This window comes from Babesia microti, chromosome IV, assembly GCF_000691945.2.
Source record: "Babesia microti strain RI chromosome IV, complete genome".
NCBI lineage: Eukaryota > Apicomplexa > Aconoidasida > Piroplasmida > Babesiidae > Babesia > Babesia microti.
In genome coordinates, this window is record NC_034969.1 from 334,804 (window position 1) to 359,112 (window position 24,309).

The 24,309-nt window shown below is 31.5% G+C and overlaps 16 protein-coding genes and 1 non-coding gene across 17 annotated transcripts; 9 read left to right on the forward strand and 8 right to left on the reverse strand.

The window, feature by feature from the left end:
* Positions 1 to 116: 116 nt before the first annotated feature.
* On the forward strand, positions 117 to 2,567 carry BmR1_04g05705 (Uncharacterized conserved protein (DUF2042); the record flags this gene model as incomplete). The annotated part of the gene is made up of 10 exons (XM_012794293.1): positions 117 to 323; positions 346 to 525; positions 548 to 650; positions 672 to 795; positions 818 to 1,106; positions 1,130 to 1,204; positions 1,225 to 1,746; positions 1,769 to 2,164; positions 2,185 to 2,461; positions 2,485 to 2,567. 10 exons carry the CDS (start codon positions 117 to 119, stop codon positions 2,565 to 2,567), a joined length of 2,256 nt encoding a protein of 751 aa, XP_012649747.1.
* A 3-nt stretch (positions 2,568 to 2,570) lies between these two features.
* BmR1_04g05710 (Calcyclin-binding protein) lies at positions 2,571 to 3,215 on the reverse strand (the record flags this gene model as incomplete). Its single annotated transcript, XM_012794294.1, has 1 exon — positions 2,571 to 3,215. One exon carries the CDS (start codon positions 3,213 to 3,215, stop codon positions 2,571 to 2,573), a length of 645 nt encoding a protein of 214 aa, XP_012649748.1.
* Positions 3,216 to 3,317: 102 nt separating this feature from the next.
* On the reverse strand, positions 3,318 to 4,051 carry BmR1_04g05715 (Probable nicotinate-nucleotide adenylyltransferase; the record flags this gene model as incomplete). Its single annotated transcript, XM_012794295.1, has 4 exons — positions 3,318 to 3,386; positions 3,407 to 3,605; positions 3,627 to 3,760; positions 3,821 to 4,051. The coding sequence occupies 4 exons, from the start codon at positions 4,049 to 4,051 to the stop codon at positions 3,318 to 3,320; spliced, it is 633 nt and encodes a 210-aa protein (XP_012649749.1).
* Positions 4,052 to 4,356: 305 nt separating this feature from the next.
* Positions 4,357 to 6,474, reverse strand: BmR1_04g05720 (conserved Plasmodium protein, unknown function; the record flags this gene model as incomplete). The annotated part of the gene is made up of 12 exons (XM_021482425.1): positions 4,357 to 4,458; positions 4,508 to 4,685; positions 4,706 to 4,772; positions 4,820 to 4,963; positions 4,986 to 5,226; positions 5,249 to 5,395; positions 5,416 to 5,588; positions 5,640 to 5,872; positions 5,894 to 5,981; positions 6,003 to 6,120; positions 6,204 to 6,302; positions 6,358 to 6,474. 12 exons carry the CDS (start codon positions 6,472 to 6,474, stop codon positions 4,357 to 4,359), a joined length of 1,707 nt encoding a protein of 568 aa, XP_021337664.1.
* Positions 6,475 to 7,212: 738 nt separating this feature from the next.
* BmR1_04g05721 lies at positions 7,213 to 7,285 on the forward strand. Its single transcript has one exon. It is a non-coding gene; the product is annotated as a tRNA-Lys (tRNA).
* BmR1_04g05725 (chromosome transmission fidelity protein 1) lies at positions 7,970 to 10,532 on the forward strand (the record flags this gene model as incomplete). Its single annotated transcript, XM_012794297.1, has 4 exons — positions 7,970 to 7,999; positions 8,046 to 8,164; positions 8,185 to 8,246; positions 8,269 to 10,532. 4 exons carry the CDS (start codon positions 7,970 to 7,972, stop codon positions 10,530 to 10,532), a joined length of 2,475 nt encoding a protein of 824 aa, XP_012649751.1.
* On the reverse strand, positions 10,522 to 11,382 carry BmR1_04g05730 (hypothetical protein; the record flags this gene model as incomplete). The annotated part of the gene is made up of 1 exon (XM_012794298.1): positions 10,522 to 11,382. One exon carries the CDS (start codon positions 11,380 to 11,382, stop codon positions 10,522 to 10,524), a length of 861 nt encoding a protein of 286 aa, XP_012649752.1.
* BmR1_04g05731 (hypothetical protein) lies at positions 11,674 to 12,664 on the forward strand (the record flags this gene model as incomplete). The annotated part of the gene is made up of 4 exons (XM_012794299.2): positions 11,674 to 12,077; positions 12,098 to 12,276; positions 12,298 to 12,360; positions 12,381 to 12,664. The coding sequence occupies 4 exons, from the start codon at positions 11,674 to 11,676 to the stop codon at positions 12,662 to 12,664; spliced, it is 930 nt and encodes a 309-aa protein (XP_012649753.2).
* A 213-nt stretch (positions 12,665 to 12,877) lies between these two features.
* Positions 12,878 to 15,025, forward strand: BmR1_04g05732 (SAC3/GANP/Nin1/mts3/eIF-3 p25 family; the record flags this gene model as incomplete). The annotated part of the gene is made up of 5 exons (XM_021482426.1): positions 12,878 to 12,935; positions 12,956 to 13,603; positions 13,729 to 14,761; positions 14,819 to 14,899; positions 14,920 to 15,025. 5 exons carry the CDS (start codon positions 12,878 to 12,880, stop codon positions 15,023 to 15,025), a joined length of 1,926 nt encoding a protein of 641 aa, XP_021337665.1.
* A 58-nt stretch (positions 15,026 to 15,083) lies between these two features.
* On the reverse strand, positions 15,084 to 16,186 carry BmR1_04g05740 (geranylgeranyl transferase type-2 subunit beta; the record flags this gene model as incomplete). Its single annotated transcript, XM_012794300.1, has 6 exons — positions 15,084 to 15,298; positions 15,353 to 15,473; positions 15,494 to 15,531; positions 15,552 to 15,768; positions 15,789 to 15,872; positions 15,893 to 16,186. The coding sequence occupies 6 exons, from the start codon at positions 16,184 to 16,186 to the stop codon at positions 15,084 to 15,086; spliced, it is 969 nt and encodes a 322-aa protein (XP_012649754.1).
* BmR1_04g05741 (engA, GTP-binding protein) lies at positions 16,161 to 17,494 on the forward strand (the record flags this gene model as incomplete). The annotated part of the gene is made up of 8 exons (XM_021482427.1): positions 16,161 to 16,262; positions 16,284 to 16,339; positions 16,360 to 16,475; positions 16,497 to 16,635; positions 16,657 to 16,761; positions 16,782 to 17,259; positions 17,280 to 17,446; positions 17,467 to 17,494. The coding sequence occupies 8 exons, from the start codon at positions 16,161 to 16,163 to the stop codon at positions 17,492 to 17,494; spliced, it is 1,191 nt and encodes a 396-aa protein (XP_021337177.1).
* Positions 17,495 to 17,519: 25 nt separating this feature from the next.
* Positions 17,520 to 19,117, forward strand: BmR1_04g05742 (50S ribosome-binding GTPase; the record flags this gene model as incomplete). The annotated part of the gene is made up of 10 exons (XM_021482428.1): positions 17,520 to 17,786; positions 17,807 to 17,956; positions 17,978 to 18,043; positions 18,088 to 18,216; positions 18,237 to 18,316; positions 18,337 to 18,411; positions 18,432 to 18,636; positions 18,658 to 18,825; positions 18,846 to 18,968; positions 18,989 to 19,117. The coding sequence occupies 10 exons, from the start codon at positions 17,520 to 17,522 to the stop codon at positions 19,115 to 19,117; spliced, it is 1,392 nt and encodes a 463-aa protein (XP_021337666.1).
* Positions 19,379 to 19,785, reverse strand: BmR1_04g05750 (zinc finger protein, putative; the record flags this gene model as incomplete). The annotated part of the gene is made up of 2 exons (XM_012794302.1): positions 19,379 to 19,482; positions 19,503 to 19,785. 2 exons carry the CDS (start codon positions 19,783 to 19,785, stop codon positions 19,379 to 19,381), a joined length of 387 nt encoding a protein of 128 aa, XP_012649756.1.
* On the forward strand, positions 20,202 to 20,414 carry BmR1_04g05755 (apicoplast conserved ycf19 protein precursor, unknown function; the record flags this gene model as incomplete). Its single annotated transcript, XM_021482429.1, has 1 exon — positions 20,202 to 20,414. One exon carries the CDS (start codon positions 20,202 to 20,204, stop codon positions 20,412 to 20,414), a length of 213 nt encoding a protein of 70 aa, XP_021337667.1.
* On the reverse strand, positions 20,430 to 21,247 carry BmR1_04g05760 (ESCRT-II complex subunit VPS25; the record flags this gene model as incomplete). Its single annotated transcript, XM_012794304.1, has 2 exons — positions 20,430 to 21,140; positions 21,161 to 21,247. 2 exons carry the CDS (start codon positions 21,245 to 21,247, stop codon positions 20,430 to 20,432), a joined length of 798 nt encoding a protein of 265 aa, XP_012649758.1.
* Positions 21,347 to 22,279, forward strand: BmR1_04g05765 (DDRGK domain; the record flags this gene model as incomplete). Its single annotated transcript, XM_012794305.1, has 3 exons — positions 21,347 to 21,727; positions 21,748 to 22,134; positions 22,214 to 22,279. The coding sequence occupies 3 exons, from the start codon at positions 21,347 to 21,349 to the stop codon at positions 22,277 to 22,279; spliced, it is 834 nt and encodes a 277-aa protein (XP_012649759.1).
* BmR1_04g05770 (tRNA nucleotidyltransferase (CCA-adding enzyme)) lies at positions 22,292 to 24,221 on the reverse strand (the record flags this gene model as incomplete). Its single annotated transcript, XM_012794306.2, has 4 exons — positions 22,292 to 22,438; positions 22,459 to 23,160; positions 23,182 to 23,753; positions 23,774 to 24,221. 4 exons carry the CDS (start codon positions 24,219 to 24,221, stop codon positions 22,292 to 22,294), a joined length of 1,869 nt encoding a protein of 622 aa, XP_012649760.2.

The following is a 24,309-nucleotide window of genomic DNA, read 5'->3' on the forward strand; positions in this document are numbered from 1 at the left end:
TATTCGTATTAATATTAATAGTTTTTCTTAGTATGACAAGCATACGATGTGCATATTATAATTATGGTGTTGTCTAATATTTGTGCTATGTTTATATTGTGTATAAATAGTTAAAGATGGGAAGTTTAACAGAACTTCGCAAGAGATTATCACAATTACAATTGAAATCATCAAAGATCACTTTGTGTCAAAGTGAATGTGTTGATATATTGCTAAAAATATCTTCTCTTAGAAATTTAAATTTATTTTCTACGAATGATGGGATGTTTTTACTCACAAATAAGCAAGTAGAACTAGAAATTATTAAAATACTGGAAAATGAAGTATGCTTATTCTTTTATTTAGGGTGGAAGAGCTGAGTTATTTTACATATCCAATTGCCTTGATCTTAACTTCAATATCATTGAGAAAGCATTGTCTGAATTATTAAAAAAATCGACATACAATTATTATGTTGAACAGGGAGTTCTAATGAACACTATCTATCTTAATAATTTGATAGATTCCATTAATTGCAAACTTAAAGTAAAATATACAATTTATTTAGGGATTGGGGATTATCAAATTGTCTGATTTATCTGCCGAGTATAACTTATCAACTGCTTTTATCTGTAAAATACTTAATAATCACATGTTACACAAATTAGAAGGTATTTAATGGTTAATTTTAGGGACACTTAATAAGACGCATATTGAGAATGATTCATATCGCATTATATTGGAAAGAAGTTTAAAAGCCGCTCTAATTGCTACTTTTGTAAATGTGTCAATATCTCATTTTGCTCACATTTCTTGGTAATCACGCATTTATATTTAGTTGTGATGAGGATACTGCCGAATCAATTCTACAAGATATAATTTCAAAGAATATAAACATTGGTATTATTAGATCAAATAATTTCATCCCCAATTCATACATCCTGAATAAACAAAGGGAGATTATAAACTATTTTTCCTCTAATGGTTATATACATAAGTCAATATATAATGAGTTTTCCTCATCGGATAATACTGATGAGTATAGCAGTATTATCTACAAATCAATCGCTTTATGTAACGTTTTTATCAAAAAAAGTTACCTGCAGCAAGTCAAATTTTTAGTTGATGTAACAATCGCAAATTTATATAGGAAGCAATGACTAATTGTATATGGAGATTATTGGACAGCATTTTACCTAGCACATTATCATTTGATGATATACAGGTATAACAATATTTAAATAGATGCTAATTAAACTGGCGACAAATATAAATGTGGACACCGAATATCATAACAAATCGACAGCTTTACTGTATCAAGACTACATTTTTATCCCCCAAAAGTACCTTACCAATTTAATAACAATTTCATCACACTATATATTATATATGTTGAAATGTGAAGATGAAAATTATATTTGGACTACTAATTTTGTTAATTATGCCAAGGTATGTTCACATTTGATATATACACTTATCGATACTAAATCTGTTTCTTCTATGACAAAAGGTAAAAAGAAGAAGAGGACAATTGATTTATCTCCAGTCCAACCCACTATTATTAATCGTGAAATACAGCAGTTTAACGTGGAAGAGATGTTCAATTCAATAGTATCTGCTCCAAATGATGTATTGTCCGCTATTATCATTGATGAAATTAATATAAAGGAATACTTCAATGATACTGAATATTCATTTTCAAATCTCTGGAATATAATTTATGATCACTCTGAATTTTCTGCTTTCATATTTGAAGAGATAATACATGTAAATAACCATTATAAATTAGGATTTCAATCAATTATACCTGGAGAAATATGCTAAACCACAAAAGACTGATCTTACACTTGATTTATCCGAACAAATCGAATTCCATTATAATACTTTTCACTATTCATATAAGGGATTGAAATTTTTGGGTGTAACCGATTGGAACAACCCTATAAGCATTTACATATGCAGAAATATTCTAATGAAAGCACTAGAACAACTAATCGAAATTTATCAGCTTAAGTCCAACATTAATGTCGGAGACTTGTCGGATAAAAAAATGGCACTTGACAAATTGACAAAGCATGGACTGGACACTAAAAATTTAATTACATTTTACGAATCTATTGTCAGCAGAAATTTGGAAAGTGTTGTGGGTATTTGTTACCAGGCTGCTGAGGATGTATATGAAAATGTATGTCAATAATAACATAGATACGCATTCCGAATAAGAAAAATGAGAAGGAATATTTAGCTAACAAGATTAAGCACGTCAAATCGCAAGCTAAAACTGTTTCCGAAGATGATCATCTATCAATTTGCCATCTATTTGTGACATATGTACTTTTGTTGAATGGGTATTTCGTTGAGTTTCCTGTCCATGATTGGAGTGTTAAATATATGGCAAATATGTTGTCAACTTGTAAAAGGTTAAAGTGCTATATTGCACAAGATCCAGTCAATCACTTTAATCTCTACGCCGAATTGAAAGGTAACATTTTATTATTGATGTAGAACGGCAAGATTCTTTTCCTGAATATAAACTGAAAGAATTAAACCAATCATCAGAATCATTATTATCATTCATCAAAGAATAATCATTATACAAAATTACGTTTTTCATTTGCCTCCGTCCACGCTTTGGCTATGGTTCGCTTCATTTCATCGTCACCTTCCTGATAGAGATTTTTCATCAAATCGATCAGCATTGAATTTGGGTCACTATCCTTATCTGCTTCAGGAATCTTAGGTTTGGTTATATTCGATTGTTTATATTCTACGCTGGGCCAATGGCCTGGTGATTCCTTCTCTAATGACAACACTATATAGTTTGTTTTCAAATGGTAGCTTGATTTTTCAGGGTTAATTTTTGAATGTAATTTAGCAATGCGAAACATATAATTAGCATTATTATCTGGTGATTTAAAATCATTAACTGTTAGTGACACGGAAGATGCATCGCATTGTAGATTAATTTTGGATCGGTCATGTGTGGATATATTATCAAACTTGATTCTTATTTTTATTGAGGATGTCTCTTGTTCCCATGAAAACTCATTAATTGTTTTACATTGCTTGGAAGATTTAACATCACCATTTGTACCATTAATAGTGGAATTAATGGTGCATGGACTGATACATTTGAGATCTGTAATATGTTTATTTATCTTATCCTTCACACTTTTAACATTTGTGAGATCTAGCAATCTTTGCCATTCCTTAATCTCGTCACCGACGGATGTCATGGTAAATTAGGATAAATATGGGGCAAATGGAAGGTATATATAAAGAATGTAATGACAAAATTATTAAATTCTAATGAAATTTACAGAAAATTGAGATGATTTTTACACATAAAGTTTTTTATCATCAATATATTTTATTACGTCATCAGTCAGAAGTTCACTCAATCGCATCTACTTAATTTTATGCTTACTCTATCACCAATAGAAATAAGCCTCCTTGCCTCTGTGGATGATGCGTTAGATGTTTTGTTTTTTTTGTTTGCATCCCTTAACAAATCATCTAACAAGTAATACTTATTGAGTATAGCTAAATCACTATCCTCGATTGGATATCCATTTCGGGTTGCAATGATAAAATCCGCATTTTGGGCAAATTGTAATCCCATTGGCCTATGTGAGTGTTTATTTTACCATTTTGGCATTTGATGCAATACATCACTTCCAATTATAAATACAAATGATTTTCCAGGATATTCGTCCCTTAGCCTTTGTAGCGTTATGTAACTTTCGCTAGGTCCTTCGTATTTTGTCTCAAAATCGGTGACCTAAGGATTAATATTCTTTTATATCGTATTTATACGGTAAATATGTGGTTGTTGACGTACCGATATGTTGTCGGCCCCAGGGAAATTCTGCTTTAATGCGATATTCAATAGATTTATCCTATGGATAGGGTCTACAAGATGTTTTTTCAGATCATTCACATTGCATGGCATGATTAGGTATTCCTTGGCAACGCAAGTGGAGTATACTGCGTTTAGCACTAGCATGTGACCCACGGTTACGGGATTAAATGAACCTCCATAAATACAATAGTCGTATTTAGGAATCATCATTAATAAAATTTGGCATAAATGTTATCTAAATTTATAAATGATAAATTTTTTCTGACTTAAAGACAAAGAGTATGTATAATATCCAATGTAGATTGAATCGTATCATAACTGTAATATAAATTTATCAACATTAGTGATAGAATAGCAATTATATTTTACTTATTATACAAGCTCCATTAATTATGCCTTAAAACTTACACAAAAGTACACTACATGCATGCACCATTAAATGTAGCCAGTTATATGAAACACATTCATTAGTAAATAATATATAGGATAATATTATATTGCAGAATTTCGCATTTTTATTTAACTTCTGGAATACAAATTGCATCGCCATAATCAAGCATAGCAATGTAAGGGGCCACGTTAATTACAGGTCGTTTAATGACGTTTCCACTAGTGTACTATATTAAAATCACTTATACAATTTGAAATAAAAATACTATAACATACCATTGTTTTGTAAGGATATGAAAATGATTCCGATGCATTTTCATTTATGTTTATCGTCATATTAAGGCAGTGACTTAGACACTTAACGTCAATATAGATTCTGTCACCTTGACACAATTTATTATTTTGCAAAGGTTTAAATTTACCCGTCAAATGGACGTGATTTTTTAATATTTTGCTATATTATAGCGAAATTACCACTTTTCCATATCCACTAGCGCTGAATTAAAGCTAAAATTGGCTGTGTCATAATATATTACATTATCTATGTGAAGTTGTCATTGAAATATTATGCAAAAACATCTTATTTACCATTAATAAATGGATCATTTGTAGGCTTATTGCGGTACAAAGATGATTCGTTGTGTTGAAATATGAATCCAATGTGTAAATTGCCGTCCCTCGATCGGCATATTTCAAAAACCCATGAACATTCAGATACTACACGATATGAACCTTTGTCTTATAACGTATTTACCTATGGTAAAGGTATAATAAGGTTTTTCAATACTTATATTTGAGGAAGTATACTGATTATCATCTTGGAGATAAATTGGAGGTAGCATAATATTGCTATTGTATGATGAATGGGAAGAGAAGTGGTAAGGAGGTATTTTAACATCATTTTGAATTATTGAGGCATATTGTTTGGGGGCCAACTTAATAAGCACAGTTGGATATTTACCGGTGTGACAAACACATCTAAAATATTTATTTTCCTATATACACACATTGAATTACCTTCCATGCTGTTACTCTCAGTGGAAAGGTGGTATTAGTTGATAATCTAATTATAGCATCGAGCAGAAGCTTATCCAATGATGGCGATCTAATTTTCGATATAATATCATGCGACATAGCACAATATCGAATGCATTTAATGATATCCTAAATCACCAATACATTACCATTTCCATATCAGAAAATTTAGTTACAGATTGGTCATATGGATTGTTTAGGAAATCATGCGATTTCATGTACAACACAGTGAATGCGTAAATTTGCAGCTCGTCCATTTGCAAATTATCGCTGCAAATCAATTTTCTAAAACCTTTAATTCCCAAATTCAAATACAATTTGTCTGTATTATATATAATATAAATATAAAATATTTGTAAGAAACAATTATTACCAAGAAACACTTTATAACCAAAATTTGAAATAAGAGAAATACAATCATCGAGCAGTGGATCATCGTTGTATTGTTCAGCTGCCAAAGCTAATTTAACCAAATGATCACATGATACTGGTGAATTCAGTCGTTTGATAACCTTATATCTAAGATCATCAAGATACAATATCATAGTTAGAATGTATATTTCCACCTGAATAATCGGTTCTATATTGACGGCATTGAATTTTCCACTGGATGAACTCATTTTTTACTTGTATAAATAATTTAATACTGCATATAAAGAATCAAGTGATGGTACATGTATGTTGATAGGAATGGGGGTTTTAGATGTAATGTTGCCTACATTAATGGATTTTCTACCCTTGGTAAAATCTTCATTATTGCTTCTTAGTAATGTTTGTAGCTTTTTTGAAAAATATGGCGATTTTCTGAGAATAAATGAGTAGAAAGGGATACGTTCGATTACATCAGATACGATCTGGGTGAGCAACTATAGTATTATACAAAATAATCATTTTATATGATTAAATAATTATTTGCAGTGAAATAATTATATCTTACAGAACAACAGTTGTCATTTTGGCCCTTTTTCGATTCATTAATGTGTGCAATAATAACTACATCCTGTTCATCAGGAATATTTACCAATAATTCGACTTTCTAAATGAAAAAATAATTGTGAAACGTTTTTAAATATGCTGATTGTTTTACGTACGTTTAAATTATTATTTGTTTGTTCGGGGTTGTCCGTAGTTGAAGGATAAGTTTTTACATAGCTACTTTCTGTACTACTTCGTGACACATTTCTGCTGCTAATTAGTAAATACTCCATGGAGCATATGCCACAATTATTGTGTAATTATCGATCTATCGGTATGTCTTTATGTGAAAAATTAATAAAGTAATAATTTATAGTCATATGCTTAAGGGTGCTATCATAAGTACGGTATGGAATCATTAATATAACTAATAACAACTATTAATTTATATATAAACTATATTATTATTTGAAACAGCTTATAGAATAGTTATCAAGACAATTATTATGACGGGCCGAATGTCGTGGGAGAATTTAGTAGGTGATATACACAAGGGGCACCGTCAGCAGCAGTCTTCGCATTGCGTACCAATCTTTCGCCTTTTACTAAAGATTGCCGTGTGTCGACTGCATCATTGCAGTTTAACCAATTTTTGTGGCATTTGCATGCCAACTGTTGTCACTCTCAAATTTTATTTTATGTCTTGTGGGTTTTCCCCCAGTTGTTGTATGCGGTGATTCTTGTTCCGTAAACAAATGGTAGGGTGTAGTTTAAAATATTGCAGAATGTTCAAAGTTTTAGCATTTGCTGTCTAACATAATGAGTTGAGCAATTTTAGTTATCAAATATTCGCTCAGACTCTAGTGCTCATTTGAATTGCCTAGTTTACGTGTATTTTTATGGTTGTAGAGTTTTACGAATAATCATTATATTTAGCAATTTCAAACGTTTAATTTATTCACTCGCTGCGTTTGTACTTGGAGCGATGTAATATTAGCCAGTTATTGATTTTAATTAATCTCCCCGGGTAGGCCTCCTTAGCTCAGTCGGTAGAGCGCCAGACTCTTAATCTGGTGGTCAGGGGTTCGAGCCCCCTAGGTGGCTGGACACTAGTTATTATATTTCATTATTTCTTTCCTATTGATTGGTCGGTATGAATATTTGCAAATATGTTTGTATTTTTACTAACACGATATAGACGTTTTTTATTATATCTATATAATTAAAAAATATTAAATATCATATAATAGGGGTAAAAACAATCAACGATTGATAGAATACTGTAATCAATATTAAAATTACAATCGAAAAGATTTTATTTACATTACTCTTCTACAATGTTGGATTGAAATGTTCAACTTCTACATTTCATATGTTATGACTGGCTATGTGACAATCGGATTAGCACTTCAACATATTTCACACAACCTTGTCCATACAATCACCAATGACTTTATCAATAATACCTACAATGAAAGACGATCTCAATTTCTTTTAAGGGTTTATTTAAGAATATTTTTTTCTTAAACGCGGCATCCCCACGCTTATTTTTAATGAGATCATCGCAACAGACGCTGGTGTGTCCACCATTTTCTACCCTATATTGTGTCTTTGTTACTAGTTTTAGAATGATAAACTTTAGTGGTTACAGTACTATTTCGTGCAATTTTTATTGAGGATGAATTAATGTTGATATTAAAATTGGATTTTTATTTTCATCTTAGCTGCCCGATATCCGCGTGCTATTCATCCCACAATTTGGTACGGTTTTCCAATTAATTGATTTATATGTTTAAACTTCCATTCGCGCCTTATCCAGTATGTATAACAACATCGATATTTACATTACTTATGTTTTACATAGGGCCAACTTGAATTTATCAAAAATGCTTACGATGTATTTGAAAACTGCGAGGTGGGCTTGTTTGAATCGCCAACTGGCAGTGGTAAAACCATTTGCTTACTTTCTTCTAGTCTTTCTTGGTAACTTTAGTGCCATATAGGCTTAAAAATAATAGATTATTTGACCACACATTGGATTCAGCTTGTAATAGCGACAAAACAAGTAATTATGTTTGTTATAACAGATTTGCCGTCCTGGGTTAAACATAAAATTGCCAAATTAAATGTAGAATGTCATAAACGAAAGTTAGATGATAGATATAATCGCATTAGTAACATTCGCCTTAAGGTTAATAATTATTTTGAATACGATGACAATCACAATTTGCAAATTAAGCTTAAAATGGCAGACAAAAATTTTGATTCTAGTTACACTAAAAAAATGGCAGTTGAATTAACCTCAAATGTTTCACATATAATACCCTCTTTCGATGAATTTGACACTAATGATAAAATTCAAATTATAATTTGCAGTCGGACCCATACACAGTTAAATCAGTTTATCAAAGAGGTTAAGAAGTTAGATCCTCAACTTTACTGTGATGTTCGTTTCGCTATTGCATCTAGTAGACAATATTTATGCGTGAACAAACATATACTTTCCACATCTAAAGGCTCTGTTGAGTTATTGAATGATGAATGTAGAAGATCAAAATGTCAATTTAAATCGAACATCACTCCTATAATTGAGTCAACAATATCATATCCGTTAGATCAATCTGAACTTCGATTAATTGGGTCAGAAAATTGTCTCAGTTCCTGCCCTTATTATGCCTCAAAGCACACGATTAAATATGCAGATGTGATACTTGCCCCTTACAATTTTATTATAAATAAAAGCCTAAGAGAATCCTCTGGTTTAAAAATTGATCATAATATATTAATATTTGACGAAGCACACAATTTGGGTGATGCAATAACGAATTCTACATCTGTAAGTTTCACCACATACGATTCACTTATCCTTTTAGAACAGATTCGGATGTACACCAATAAATATAATTCAATTTTGCCCCAGGATACAAAATTTAATCTTGGTACCATTACGAAATTGTTGGAATCATTTACAAATATAAAAATTTGTGTTGATGAAAAGGTTATTGACATATCACAGTTCCTGGTTGAATGTGGCATAGCAACATTGTCTATTCATTCAATTATTGATTTTTTAACCAATTCCGAAATTTGCCTCAAGATTCGCAGTTATGCTGAGGGGTTATACTCAAAACTAGAATACAATTATAATAAGGAGACTAGCATAATTTATATGTTTAGGGAATTCCTCAACTGTATATTACTATGTACAAAAGATGATAAGATTATAATATCACATCAAAATGAAACACCTTACTATGAAGGATTGGTTTCAAAATTTATAAATGATACTTATTTAAAAATTGAAATATATAGTCTTAGCATTTTTGATTCATTCTCAGAAATTATAACTTCAGCTAGGAGTGTTATGCTGGTAAGTGGAACTTTGACACCCATTCATGAGTATCTAATGATGATTCCTAGTACAAAGGATAAGGTTAGAATTTTTAGGAATCCAGGCATATTTACTATTGATAAAATTTATTGCAATATTATATCAACCACTCCCTCAAATAATAATGTTTTAAACTTTACACATGAGAAACGAACTGATCGTAATACTATGGAGGGACTGTGTCAAATAATTAGCAACTTATCATTGGTGGTTCCTGAAGGTTTACTTGTATTCTTCACTAGTTTCAATTATATGCACTCTTTTTTAACGTTTGGATTAGGTAATAGGTACAAAATGAATCAATTCGATGGTCCTCTATCTTCTTTAAAAAAAAATATATTCATTGAAGGAACTACCCCCAATTTGATGGAACAATATACTAAATCGGCTATTAATGGTGCAGTTTTATTTGCAATATTTGGGGCTAAATTCAGCGAGGGAATCGATTTTTCTGACCACTTAGCCAGGGCTATAATCCTTATTGGACTTCCTTACCCTCCTGAATCCAGTAAATTGAAATTGAAAGAGCAATATTACCGCATTAAATCGCAATCAACTATTGGTAGTAGAACAACACAAATTGACTTGTCGTCGCAGTTGAATATACTGAATATTAACGATATAAAAGCATCACTAATGACTGAAACAGTTAATCTGCGTAAGATAATATGCTTTAAAACTATTAATCAGGCAATAGGTCGTGCCATTCGCCATATAAACGATTATGCTGCCATAATATTGATCGATAACCGCTATTTACAGCAATCAAATATCAGTTTTTTATCTCAAAATGTATACAAATCATTACACTATCGTCGCATGGCACCTTATACAAAAAATATTAACCTTGATAATGTAAAAAAGATTGTCAATTACAAATTACTAACTGAAGAATTCACACAACTATTAGCAGAGTTACAGGAGTTCTATCAGATATTGAAATGTAAAATTAATTCTTGATAAGAGCGGCGGTTAGTTTGGCTCCCAGTGACATTTTGTCACAATTACCAACTGGCGATTTAACAGTTGGGACTTTAACACTGGTAATTGAGGCAGAAGTGCTAGTACCTGTACCATAAAGGGAATTTAGTTCCGTTTCTACATAATTAATCATATCCTCCGCGACATGTGAGGTTTCTTTATTTTCATCCGACTGCGATTTGGTAGTGTCAATTGGTACAATTGAATTAATAGCAATATCCTTTTTATTCATATAAGAATCGTCCAATTTTCCGATCAATCTCCTTCTCTTTTCCTTCAGTGAAAACTGAACTTTATATCCCTTGGAATTTGTTATGGGCTCTGGGTAAGAGGTGGGATTTGATGAAGTAGTTTTTAGGATCTCTAATTGTTCTTTAGTCAAATTAGATTCTTTCCATTTGTTGATCTGCTCAGCCAATCTTGTCTGTCGAATCCTTCTACCTTGCAAATCTCTACAAGAATCAATGTTAAATGAAGTTTTTTTCCTTCCCTTGGCTCCACGTAATGTGGCACCAAAACCTCCTTTGCCACCAAGCAATTTATAAAGGACAGTTACAGTAATAAATTCACACCATTGCAAATAAAAATAAGTTTGATTGTTAATTATTTCACATCCATCAATGATTAACCTAAAATCTGTATCAATTTTTGTCGCAGATTTTACAATTTCAAATAGCACGTTTGTAGGTATACTTTTGTAAGTATTATTAATTGAAGATAAAAGGCTCAAGCATTCTAATTTGACATTTGAATCAGCTATTATATTATAGTTTAGACTTTTGCAAATGGATGGACGATTTGGTAGGTTAATTATAATGTTTAAAGTCATGTATACTAAATCCCCCACCTGTGATGTACATAATATATACTAACCTCATTTTGTATATTTACTAAATTTTTAAACACAATTTAGTTACAAGTTAAAAGGGCACGTTTCAAAAATTGTGTGCCCTGTGATTGGGCTTAATGTGTCAATATTGCACCTCAAAAAAAAACATATATAATATAATGTAAATTTTATGTTTTCCTCTGTCACATTAATATATTACAAATTATTACAAATATTCATAAATAATATTATTTTATTGATTATAAGTTTCTGATAATTGTTTATAACTTAATGAGTAAATCCAGTGAAATGTACGGGTTGTCTAACGACAATACCTATTTTGACAACGACATTACTCAATCTTTTAATTGCAATAAAATAAACAGTTTACGTAATACCATAATGAATGATTTTAACATCAAATTACAGGAAACTAATTCTAATGATAATTTGACAACTGGCCGAAGTGTTGTCAATGATACGATGACCTTTAGGACCTTGAAATCAAAGTATCTACTGAGACATATTAACAAATGTGCTGTCATTTCCTACGAATTCTTCAAGGTTAATGATACATGTTCAATCTACATTCCTTCCGCTTGGGATAAGGTCAACAAAATTAAATTGTCACTACCAGACCTGTACCGAATACTGAAGAGATTGTTATTCTACTTCGAGATCAAGCATGAATCTAAGTAATAACTAATTAATTTAGGAAAAATTTTTCTAAGGATGAATTTATAGACATAGCTAACCAATATTATGACTGCATGTTTACTATTGATAATGGGTATTTTTCAACACTGATACTGCCAAATAATCCACTAATAGAATATTTTCATAGGAATAATGAATTTTCATCACATGATAATATTAAAATGCCTAAAAATAAAGGTATGTAAGTTAGTGATATAGAAAATTCATCGCAACTGTATGAGAAATGCAACATTCCATATGTATCTGAATTTGTCAATAGAGGTAAATTGAATGCCATGCAGACAAAATTCAAGCCTTTATAGTACACAAAATTAAGGATAATTTTACAAAAATAACTGATAACACCGATAACAAACATAAAGAATTTGACATTTTGAATATAAAGAGGAATAATGCTGACAAATATGATGTGGACAAATGGTCATTGAAAAATAATAGGAATAGTAATGTAAATAATTCTTATGTAACAGACAAACAGTCGACGTTAAAGCGAATATTTTCATCCGTTAAACCAAAAGGTTCAGCTAGGTCCAATATCGACTCTGCCAATGATAAATGTTATTAATATATTTTGTAAACTAACAATTTAACTTTACAATAATTGTTGTCATTAAATACTCATATTATGCTAATCACTAGTTATTTATTAGTTTTAGTATACCAATAGTAAGTTTATGGGTATATTGTTATGGTGAAGCTTAATATAGTGCATATTATTAGAGGTGTGCCTTGCATTAGTATCATATTTGCATGAATAAATGGAAAAATAACCGCATTAATGGACCCATACATGCTTTCCACATACAATTACAAGTACAATCAGTATCTTCACAGTGGTATTATCATTTTCATGTAGGTTGTACTGCGGATGTTGCAGCGGCGGAGGCACTAAGATCTGTTAGGTCATTTTATGGGCATAAAGCCAATAATCAAGAATTTTTAAACTATGTAAATAGGGTTTCCAATACTTTATCTGCTAATGGCCAAGTAAACACTACACAGTCAACTGCCGCCGGTATTGGATACCAGTACAATCCACATTATGGCATGGTTCCATCTCATATATCAAATATTTACTATGGATCGCATCCTAATGTTGACACTACTGCCATGTATAACCAACAATTGCTTAGTCAATCCAACTCTGCATGTAGCAGTAATGCGTTATTGAGTGGTATATCTATTAAACCTCCATCAATTCCAAAACCCCAAGCTCCACCTTCAGTTCCAATCCATCCATCACAATATAAACAACAATCCAATGCAGCTCAAAATCATGCTAAATTGCCAAAAGATGTTAATACTGCAAATACATCTAGTGCTATAACGGACTGGGTATACAAAATATTTTCCGTACATGTAACGGAAAAATCCTCCAAAAAGTGGAATATGGCAGTTACAAATTTTTTAAATCACAAAATTGATTATTGGAAGTCACACAATATCACTCCTACTCCAGTAGACTTGATGATTCCCTCAGCAGATGTTATTGAATCATATTCTGGTAATTTATCATATATACCATTTTTATTAATGAATATCTACGTCAATATGCATGTATATTGTTTATTTTATAACTGCATATGTATATATAATTATTTATTAATATAATTATTACAGTTAATATAGCACAACACGGACATAATTCTAAACAGATTGTTCCATTACATAATAACACGAACAGTTCAATTCCATTAGATACTAGTACTACCAGTAATATTTCCAGTTCAGAATCTAAGAATGGGATGAAAAATGATAAAAAAGGGGATAAAAAGTCTAGTGCAACGAATTTTGACAAATATTCTAAAACTAAATTAGATTCTTTTATGGATATAGACACTACGGGGGTTAAAAAATCACTCAAGTATAAGAGTTTGTTACAGAAAAGGGCAGAAAGATTCACAAAAGGCACAAAAGGGGTCATTGCTGAAATCAATCTAACTCAACAAGTTGAGAAATTAATTGGTACATCTACTGACATGGAGAAACAGTATTTGAGATTGACAGGCCCTCCAAATCCATCTCTAGTACGGCCAATACATGTGTTAAAAAAATCATTCATATACGTACTTGAAAAGTACAAGAAGACCCTAAACTATCGCTATATTCAGGAACAATTTAGGTCTATCCGACAGGATATGAAGGTGCAGCATATAAACGATTTATTTGCAACACATGTTTATGAGACAAATGCAAGAATTGCTTTATTAAATTGTGATTTGGATCAGTTTAATCAGTGCCAAACGCAGCTAATAGACCTTCATTCAATTAATCAGGTAGCTCCTGAAAATAAGATCGAATTCAAATGTTATAGGTTATTATATTTGGCACTACAAAATACAAAAATGGATTTGTTACGGTACCTGAAGGAATTAAACAATACGAGTGATAAATCACTGGTGAAATATATTGCTGTGATTGATTACGCTAATAAGTTGAGACGCATTGTTGAGGATGAAAACTTCTATCGCTATTTTAGTCTCATAAAATCTGAGACAAGACGTTTGGAAAATGATTTAGATTATATTTATGATATTGCAACTGAAAAATTAAAGGTTACTTCTCCAAAAGACTGTGAAAAGGAACCGCCATTTTTCTCTAGATATCTCTTTAAAATGTTCAATCAAAAGTTTCGGGTATTGTACCTATTGACCATGGCCAAGTACGTTATCTTACATATCATTGATATATATATATATATATATTAAATTTAACATAGAACAAGCATTATTATCAACCCTAAATCGGTTTACACACAATTCAGATTCGATAGCTGTGATGAATTTAAATCTTTTCTTAAGTATGAGATAAATCACTTAGTGAACTAAATATCGTATGGACCAGTAGTGGAAGCGTTGACTGTAAGCAATCACTTCCTAAACTGCTAGAGAGCAGGGTTTTAAAGAGCAAAAAAATTGAACAATAATGAAGAAGGCATGATAATTTGGTTGTATGTATATATGATGGATATCATTTCAGATTGTTCATTGTGTTATAATTTTTTTCAATTTCTCGTTCAAAGTGACAAATACTGGATGGATGGAATGCATTTTGATTAGGTATATAGTTGCTATACCAAAAAATGTGTGGAATACATCGCTAATATTGCCAGGTTTGTGAGATATCCCACCAGTTTCAGTGTTTTGGGATTCCAATATGAATTCAATCAATTTGGCCCTGTTAAACCATTCCTGTCTTCCTAAATTATATAAATATTATATTATGCAATATTTTAATGATGATTAGTTTTTACCTAATATGTAGAGTGTTGCTGATATCCACCATGAATAACATACATCTGGCAATTTTTGATGTCTCCCATTAAAACCCCCAGTGCTGGTTTGCCTCTCGCATAACCACCACCCCAAACGATCCTGAATAAAGCTATAAATACCCTATCGATCCTATACAATCTGTTAGATAGCGATAGTGCTATATTAATATTTATCTACCTGCAACTGAGCAAAATGCCGAAGCAGCGTGGGATTCCCCGTTAGGGGTCCATCCAAAACCTCCATCGTGGTTCATACAAGAAAGTATGTAACTTGCAGATAATTCCAAATCAACTTTTTGTATCTTTTTGAGCAATGTTAGTATTGCTAAAGCACTATATGAATGCCTTGTATCAGCTTCCATGGAGGAATCTCCATTGAATGAACCATCTACGTTCTGTATGAGATATTTATTACCTGTAAAGATAAGACAAACTCTGTTGTTTTATCTACATCTATCATATCCATTTTTTCAAGCAATATACAAACTAGAACGGCATACTAAATAATTTAAGTGTTACGTGTGTAGGAATTAGATGGGACTCATGGCCCGGAGAATTACCAAAGCCACCATCTTCATTTTTACAATTAGATAACAATTTCAGTGACTTATCATAAATATTGAAACCGTCACTTTCTGGCAAATTTTTGTATATTGCCTCAGGACATATCAGTGCCAACGTAGTGAGGGACCAGTACATTCCACCCACTTTGATATTTTCTACAAAAAACCCTTCAATACTACACCTCTCATTTGCATAATCATACAAATATTTGACATGTTTATCAATGCACAGCTCAGGCAGAAAATCCATGTCTGATAGTATATGTGGTGATATTATGGATGATAACACACAGTATATAAGTGAATTACTTAACAAGGGCAACGAAGTACGTATCCAAAATATACAGATTCTAGTTACAGACATCGCAAATATCCTATCGTGTGATTTGGATGTGGCTAAGAGGTAATTAAACATTGAATTAGCCACCTAGAATCGATCATTAGCACTAAAGAGAAACAAATCGCTACATTTTACGTGATTAACTATGTTGAAAATGGAGTTTTCATGTGCAAAAAGGTCGCATACCAGTCACTTAATGGTATTACACTTTATTATTTAGACTACCCTGGTGCCAATCCTTCACTTTACAGCATAAAGTTAAAAAAGCCTACTGATTTAACTACTAGTAATGATATTTTTGAGAATTTGTTTCAGAAACTCGTGTCAGCCAAATCATCTGATTCAATCTATATTCCTATGTAATCTGACGATTGATTTAGTTCATGTAATATCTCCGTCTGTGATATTTCCATCAGAAAATTATCATTAATAGGATCGGACGTTATACCAAATACCAGTAGTGGCACATCATTTGATTTATTCAAGTAATAAATATTAAACATAGCAGTAAAAATCAAAATAAGATTGATATTAAAAAACCTAGACAAAATGCTCCATTTAATACTAATTCCAATAATTCATTTCTTAAAAATGAAACTAAGATATCAAATAATGCACAGTTTAACTGTGAATTTCTGCCAATTCCCGAAAATGAATGCATTGATAAATCAAATAATGCAGAACATACAAAGACTAAAAATGGATTTTTTGGTTTAAATAACAAGCAAACAGTTAATAAAACTAGTGTAAAACGCGATTTTTCTACTATAGATTTTGAAAATAAGATTAAAATATCCCCAGTAAAGTCAGTTAAATATTCGAAACGTGTTATTGATTCACAACCTGAACAAAATCTGTTTGAACAATCAGATGTTGAATTAAACAGTAATTGTATTAGTAATAAGGATAAAGATGGCACAAATGGAGATGATTCCATTGACTGCAATACTCCTGAATCCAAGAGAATTATCATCAATGAAAAGGTACGATGCATTTAATAAAGGTTCCAAAACAATCTACTTATGTCGAGAATGGTTATTTTGTAATGGAAGACTATGAAGAAATTATAAAAGTGGAGAAGGAGGTAATGATGCCTCAGAAATCCGTGGCTAATATTGTAAATTGCAATGCTGATAACGTAAATAAGAAGAGGTCACAAGCTTCTATAACGTAATAAATACATCATTTAGTTCTTTTTTCAAAGTTTTAAAGAAATAGTCATTTATGCAATTGATTGACTGTCATGCGCATAGATCTATACATATGTATAATAATAGTGTGGATAGATCAACATGGGTTGGACATGATAGTAATTATTTCGCTTGTAGTATTGGTAATATCCAAAGTATATCCATTTAATATCATTAGAAAATGTGTCAGCAGACATGATCTATGTCCAAAGGCCTATTTTTTTAGCAACGTACCTATACATCAGAATAATTGCTTAGTTACATTGATCGGCAGCACCAATGTAGGCAAATCCAGTATCTTTAATCGCATGACCAGAATGGTATAACACTTTATATGTAGTTTCAAATGGGAAGTTTGGTATCTGAGGTTCCAAATACTACTCGTGACCCAAATGTGGGAGTTGTCGAGATTAATGGGAAAGTATTTCGCCTAATTGACACTCCCGGGATTTGCGATGACGACATAACTGATAAAATAATTAAAGTTCAGGTATGTAAGTGGTTTATATAGGTGGAAAAGATGTTATATAAAGCACTTGAGGAATCTACTATGTCTATCCTAGTAGTTGATGGCCAGGTAACAATCAGTCTTTTATAAATATTTTAAGGTTAATTACATAGATTGGGATGACAAATTTGGACAAAAGAATAGCAGATATGATACGTAACCACTGTAAATATCGCTCGTTAAATTGCATAATAGCTGTAAATAAGTGTGAATCGCATCAAATGGGTTTAGCAGCGGCTCAGGTATTAACATCTTTATTTAGCAATTTTGGAATTTAGGATTGGGAGAACCAATTCCATGCAGTGCTTTACATGGATCAGGTGTAGCTGAAGTTCTTGAAAAGTTAATAGCTCCTTATTTAGATGCTTGGAATATATGCCAAATCTCAATAGTACAATTGAAACTACTAAACATACAACGGTGGCGCTGATCGGACGGTAAATCACTATTGATTTAGACCTAATACTGGCAAGTCAAGTATTGCAAATAAGATGCTCAACAAAGATAGATTTATTGTATCACCTATTGCCGGTACAACTGTTGATTCAATAGATTCATTTGTTACAAAGGATAACAAGACATACCGTATAATAGACACTTGTGGCGTGACACAAAATGTTAATACTGAACAATTAAAGTTAAAGACAGAAAGAAGCTTATTGGTAATCTAAATATTCAATAAGACAATCAGACAAGCTGATGTATGTATATTGGTCATCGATTCCACTTTTGGAATATCAAAAAATGAATTGGATCTGGCCAAGGCAATAAAGGAAGAATCTAAACCTGCTATTATTGTCTGTAATAAATGGGATTTGATAGATAAAAACGATGGTACTGTTTACAACAAAGTATCACACTTGTTATGTAGGCATTAAATTATGTGAAAGATACTTTAAATGATATATGTTATGCAAATGTCTTATTCACTTCTGCCAATACCGGTCAGAGAATTAATCAATTGTTTGATCTCATTGATCAATCCGTGGAACAAGTAATATCATACATATTTAGTACAATAAAGAATATCCACAAAAATCGTTGAACGAAATACTCCAAGACGCACTGTTCATAAGGCCACCAAATTTTGTCAAGGGCAAGCGATTCAATATATATTACGCAGCACAGGTATTAAATGGTTAATATATATCCACACAAAACCGCCTGGATTCGTCCTCTTCTGTAATAATAACAAATTGCTGACTCGTGATTACGACAAATATCTCGAAGATACAATAAGGAATTCATTTAAAATCACTGGCACTCCGATCAGGTAATTCAAAATCTATACAAAGAATTTATAAGCGTGAGAAGAGGTTGAGAAATGTAGTCAAGGATGTTAGGCCTGCTAATAATTACATATTCAAGCCTAGAAATATAGAATTTGGTCCTTCATCAATATAATCAAGAAATAGCGTTGTGCTTGTTTATGAATTCATCCAACTGCTGAGAATTAAATTGTAACATAGCCTTTAATGAACAACTGGCACATTCGGTCTTATTGTTGCCTATGTTATTGAGAGCTTACCTTTACGTAGATCTTCAAGCTTAAACACAAAAAGATCTCCACAAGTACAAATGTGAATGATTGTCATATCTTCAGAGATGAATTGACAATTGTCTAAGTATACTATCTCATAAACATATTCATCAGTACTGAGATTATTACTAGTATCATATTGTTGCGATAGAATCATTCCATTGTTTGTTTCATTTCCTACCGTATTATCGGCATCATTAGTATTTGATTTTATTGTATAAGATGTAATGTTATTTGAATTTGTAACAACGGTGGTTACAGTGATAGACATGGTAGGGTGTATGCCCAACTTATTATGAAATTGTTATGGTTGATACAATAGAAACTTTTGTTTTAGGTAAAATTTTCTTTATTATTTTAATTTTAATACATAAATCTCAATGTATAGTAAACAACAATCATGGTACAGCGGTAACATTTGTAATCCCCTCTATAAATAAGTTAAATCCCATAAATTCTAGCACTTATAATCCTAGTATAATTTCTGCTAAAAAACGCAAATCCTTTAATATTTGCAAATTAATTAGTAGTGAATTAACTAAAATTAATAAAGATGAAGTAATATCGCACAAATTTGATGCGAATAATCTCATACATGCATACATAGCTGGCAAGAAATTTCAACTTGACGATTCATTGAAGACAATTTTGTTATCTGGAATTTATGGTCTTAGAATCTTCAAATGTATGCTTTACCTGAGATATATTTTAGAGTGGCTGCCTCAGGTCAATCCCTACCTTCCTCCATTCTGTACAATATTCACTGCAACAAATAATTTTATTGGATTCTTCCAGAAAATCTGCCCACCAATAATGGGCTTTGATTTTAGTGGATTTGCTGTCTGGGTATTTCTGGAAAATATTGAATTCATCCTCTTACATATATTGTCAAACTACTAAAAACATGGAATAAAATTATATGAACCGTATACCAAGATTTTTAATATTCTGATTATATTCAATATTGTTTTTTACACTAGGAGGCAAGATGATTGTGGCCCATTTGTTATGAACAAGGATTGATACCAAATAAGTTATGTGTTCGTCTGGCAATCGATGAAATTTGTATTTATGGCCTAATGGTGAATAAAAAAGGTTATACACTGTTTCTACGTTGTCGTAAAGGCAGAGTAACTTTGCAAATTCTTTTAATTCTTCGCATAATTTATCAATTGGTATAGGATACAATGCGGCTCTGGTGTCTTTTATTTGGCATTTAAAGTAGTTATTCCTTGTGAGTTTCAATTGCTCAATTTGATAGTAATTCGAGTCTTTAAGTTTTTCAGTATTTTTATCCATGGTTCTAAGGTTATCCCTGAATTCCATATGTTTAATGTATAGTGTACTCATAGCATTGGTGTCTTTGACAAGTGTCATGAATATATTCTTCATGGTAAGATCGGATAGTGGTTCAAGCCACAATGCCAATTTTTGTTCAATTAGATATTCAATTATTAACACTAAAAAATAACGGTTGATGTTTCTATTGATTGCAACATTTGTGAAAGGCGCATCCATACATTGGGTATCTGTTATGTGTAAAAATTTTGAAGCAATTAAAGTAGCGTTAGATGCGATAATCCGATGCCAGGACTCCAATTGAGAGTGTAAAATGTTTAGATTAATCTATTTTAGTCCCGAAATACCTGTTCGGTATAAAATGGTGGGAAATTAAGCAAAGTTTGTTCGTCTAGTGAACAGAAACTGTTACAAAGTGTTATATCAAGGTTCATAATAAATATTGTGACGATGTGTAAAAAAATATTGTGTATTTATAAAATATAATAGATTTTATATGATAAAAATTAATAAAATATGGTGTAGATGACACTATGGTAAAAAAAGTGGAACCACATAAACAAAATGATGTTGAGAAGGTGGAGTATGGAGAAACTATCGGATTTCCTATTTGGTTTACAATCTTAATCTCAGTTATTTTCATCGTTTTTACGTCATACATGTTTAAAAACGTGTCTTTCGATCAGTTTGATCAACAGGAACATGAAAATGAAGGTGAGGAAGAGGGAAGAGAGGAGATAGAACATGATCAGATTAGTAAAAAACTGAGGAAGAAGAAGGAGAAGAAGATAGCGGAAATGTTGGAGAAAGAAAGGCTCAAGAAAGAGAAGGAGGAAAAACTTAAGATAAAGCAGAATAAACAAGCTGAATATGATCGGAAATATAATGAAAGGGAAGAAAGGATTAACCAGCAGGTAAATAATATTTAACTTAGGCATTGGAAATTGAAAGGGAAGGGGATAGAATATATAACGAATTAAAGTCTAAAATTGTAATTGAAGATCAAGGTTACGTCGAAAATCTCAAGCAAATTGATATTTCGGACTTTATCGATTACATTAAACTAAAAAAGAGAGTAAATGTAGAAGATCTTTCAGCATTTGTAGGTCTCAAGACTAGCAGTTGTGTGGAAAGAATTAATGAATTGGAAGCTAATGATCGTATATTTGGGATAATAAACACTCAAGGTTTCTATTTGTACATTAATGAGGAGGAAATCGATGAATTTTGTTCGTTTATTCATCATATTGGAAGGATACATAAACAGTATGATCTAGTTTCTGCATGCAATCGCATTTTTAGATTAACATCAAAAGAAGAGGTAATTCAATTTATATATTATTTTTTCCAATAGTTGATTACATCGTTAAATAATTACATGTTGTAAGTTAATAATGTAGGACAAAGAGAAGATTGATTTGATTTACAACAAGTGTATACCACAAAAGGAAGAAGTTGATCCATAAATTGAATGAAAATTATACAAAATATTTATATTCATTCTTCAGATAGTTACAAGCCTCGTCTATTGTACAATTGGGATTTTGTAGTAGATATTTAATGTGACTAATAATGACCTCCTTAAAAACAGTGCCACATGTTATTTTTGGCAGTAACTTTTTGATCTAAGTCATTGTATACTTACATCGTCGCCTTTAAGTTTTGGCTGTATTTCGTGTGCTTTGTCCAAGCCCATATCAATTATTTTGTTGTATAGTTTTATGTGTTTATCAGCATAGTTGTCAATATTATTTAATAATGATTGATAATCATTATTTTTACTATTATCATATATATATGTAATAAAGTTTATAAAAAATGATTCTTTCCAATATTTGCCGCAGGTTCTTATCATATAACCCAATTCGCCACGTTCTACTTTATCCAAACTGTCAATATCATCTATGTAAGTTTTAAATAATAATGAGTTGGCATTTAATTCCTTTGACTGAATGTAGTGTCTTTTGCGAAGTTTAAGTGATTCTTTTATTACATAGTCAGTTAGATCTATGGGTTTTATTTTATTATAGTACTGTATGGTAGATATTGGTTTAACAAACAATGCTATGTAGAAGCTGTCAATTATTTCATTAGAAATTGTGGCAAAAGGTAGTTTATTTCTAGAATTTGTAGACAATTGTTTGCCAATGTACATATATTTTATGCCCTTGGAGATCCACTGATTAGAATGTGTTAAATTTGAAATGTCAATCGTATAGTTTACACCTTTGGGCAGCTCTGCTAACCAAGGTAACAGGTTAAATTTGTTTAGAAGGTGAAATGATTGGGGCTGATCACTTTTAACTAGTATATTATATATTTCATTACTCAATCTACTCCTTGTAACCTATATAAATTGTGTGTGTACCTTTTTCATAAAGGCATTCGTAATCTCTGATTTGCTAGACGCATCAATGATTTGATCAGTCAGTTGGAAGCCAAATCTTGTGGCAAATCTAATTGCTCTAACGATCCTTAGGGGATCATCCAAAAAAGTAACAACTGGATCAAGCGGAGTTCGGATTATTCCATTTCTAAGATCATCCAAACCCATGCCCGTAAAATCCTCCAATTGACCCGTATTTATGTTGTAAAATAGAGAATTTACTGTGAAATCTCTTCTGTAGGCATCCTCCTTTTCTGTACCTATACGAATTTCCGGTATGCGATTATCATCAGACGTGTATGAATCATGTCGCAAATTGACAAAATCGACTTGTAATCCTCCAATCTGTAGTGCAACTGTTTCTAAATGTTTTGAATGTTCTGGCCTCTTTTCAATCACTCCAAAACCTATTGATCTACCAGAATGTTTCATGTTATATTCGCTGAGCAAATTGGCAAATTCCACTCCAGTCATATTACTAAGAGCAATATCTATATCATTGCAATTGTAGCCCAAAATTTTATCCCTAACCCAACCTCCAGCAATCCTTAATACTAAATATCAATATACTTACCAGTTTCAATTTTATAATGTGCTAGACAGCCCTTTAGGAAGTCTATCAGTTGGTTCTCTTTATCTGTGAATTGGATTTTTATTTCAGAAATTGCAAAATATGGTATGTTAAAGGGTTTGTTACAGTTATTTGTTGAATAATTAGTTAATTCATTGCTTATTTGATTATAAGATTTTGTTAGGCGTGGTTTTTTTGTATCTACCATTGTTATGATTTGTAAAATGCTTGATTTTGAATGATTGTACACAAATGAAATTTTATGTAATCTATTGGTTCGAAAATTTACTGGGCATATTTTATTAAACTCCATACAAATGTGACAATATGCTAGTGGAACCGTACAGAACATTATAGAAAGCAATGTTATTAACGGCAAATGTCTGTTGTTATTTGCACTTCTATTAGTTATGTAGTTAATTGTCATATAAATTTTTATTTTATATGCCATATATTAGACCTTTATGGCCTACATAAGGTAAAATTATGAACGAATTCCATACTAACATATGACACGTCTGGTTGCACCATAATTATTG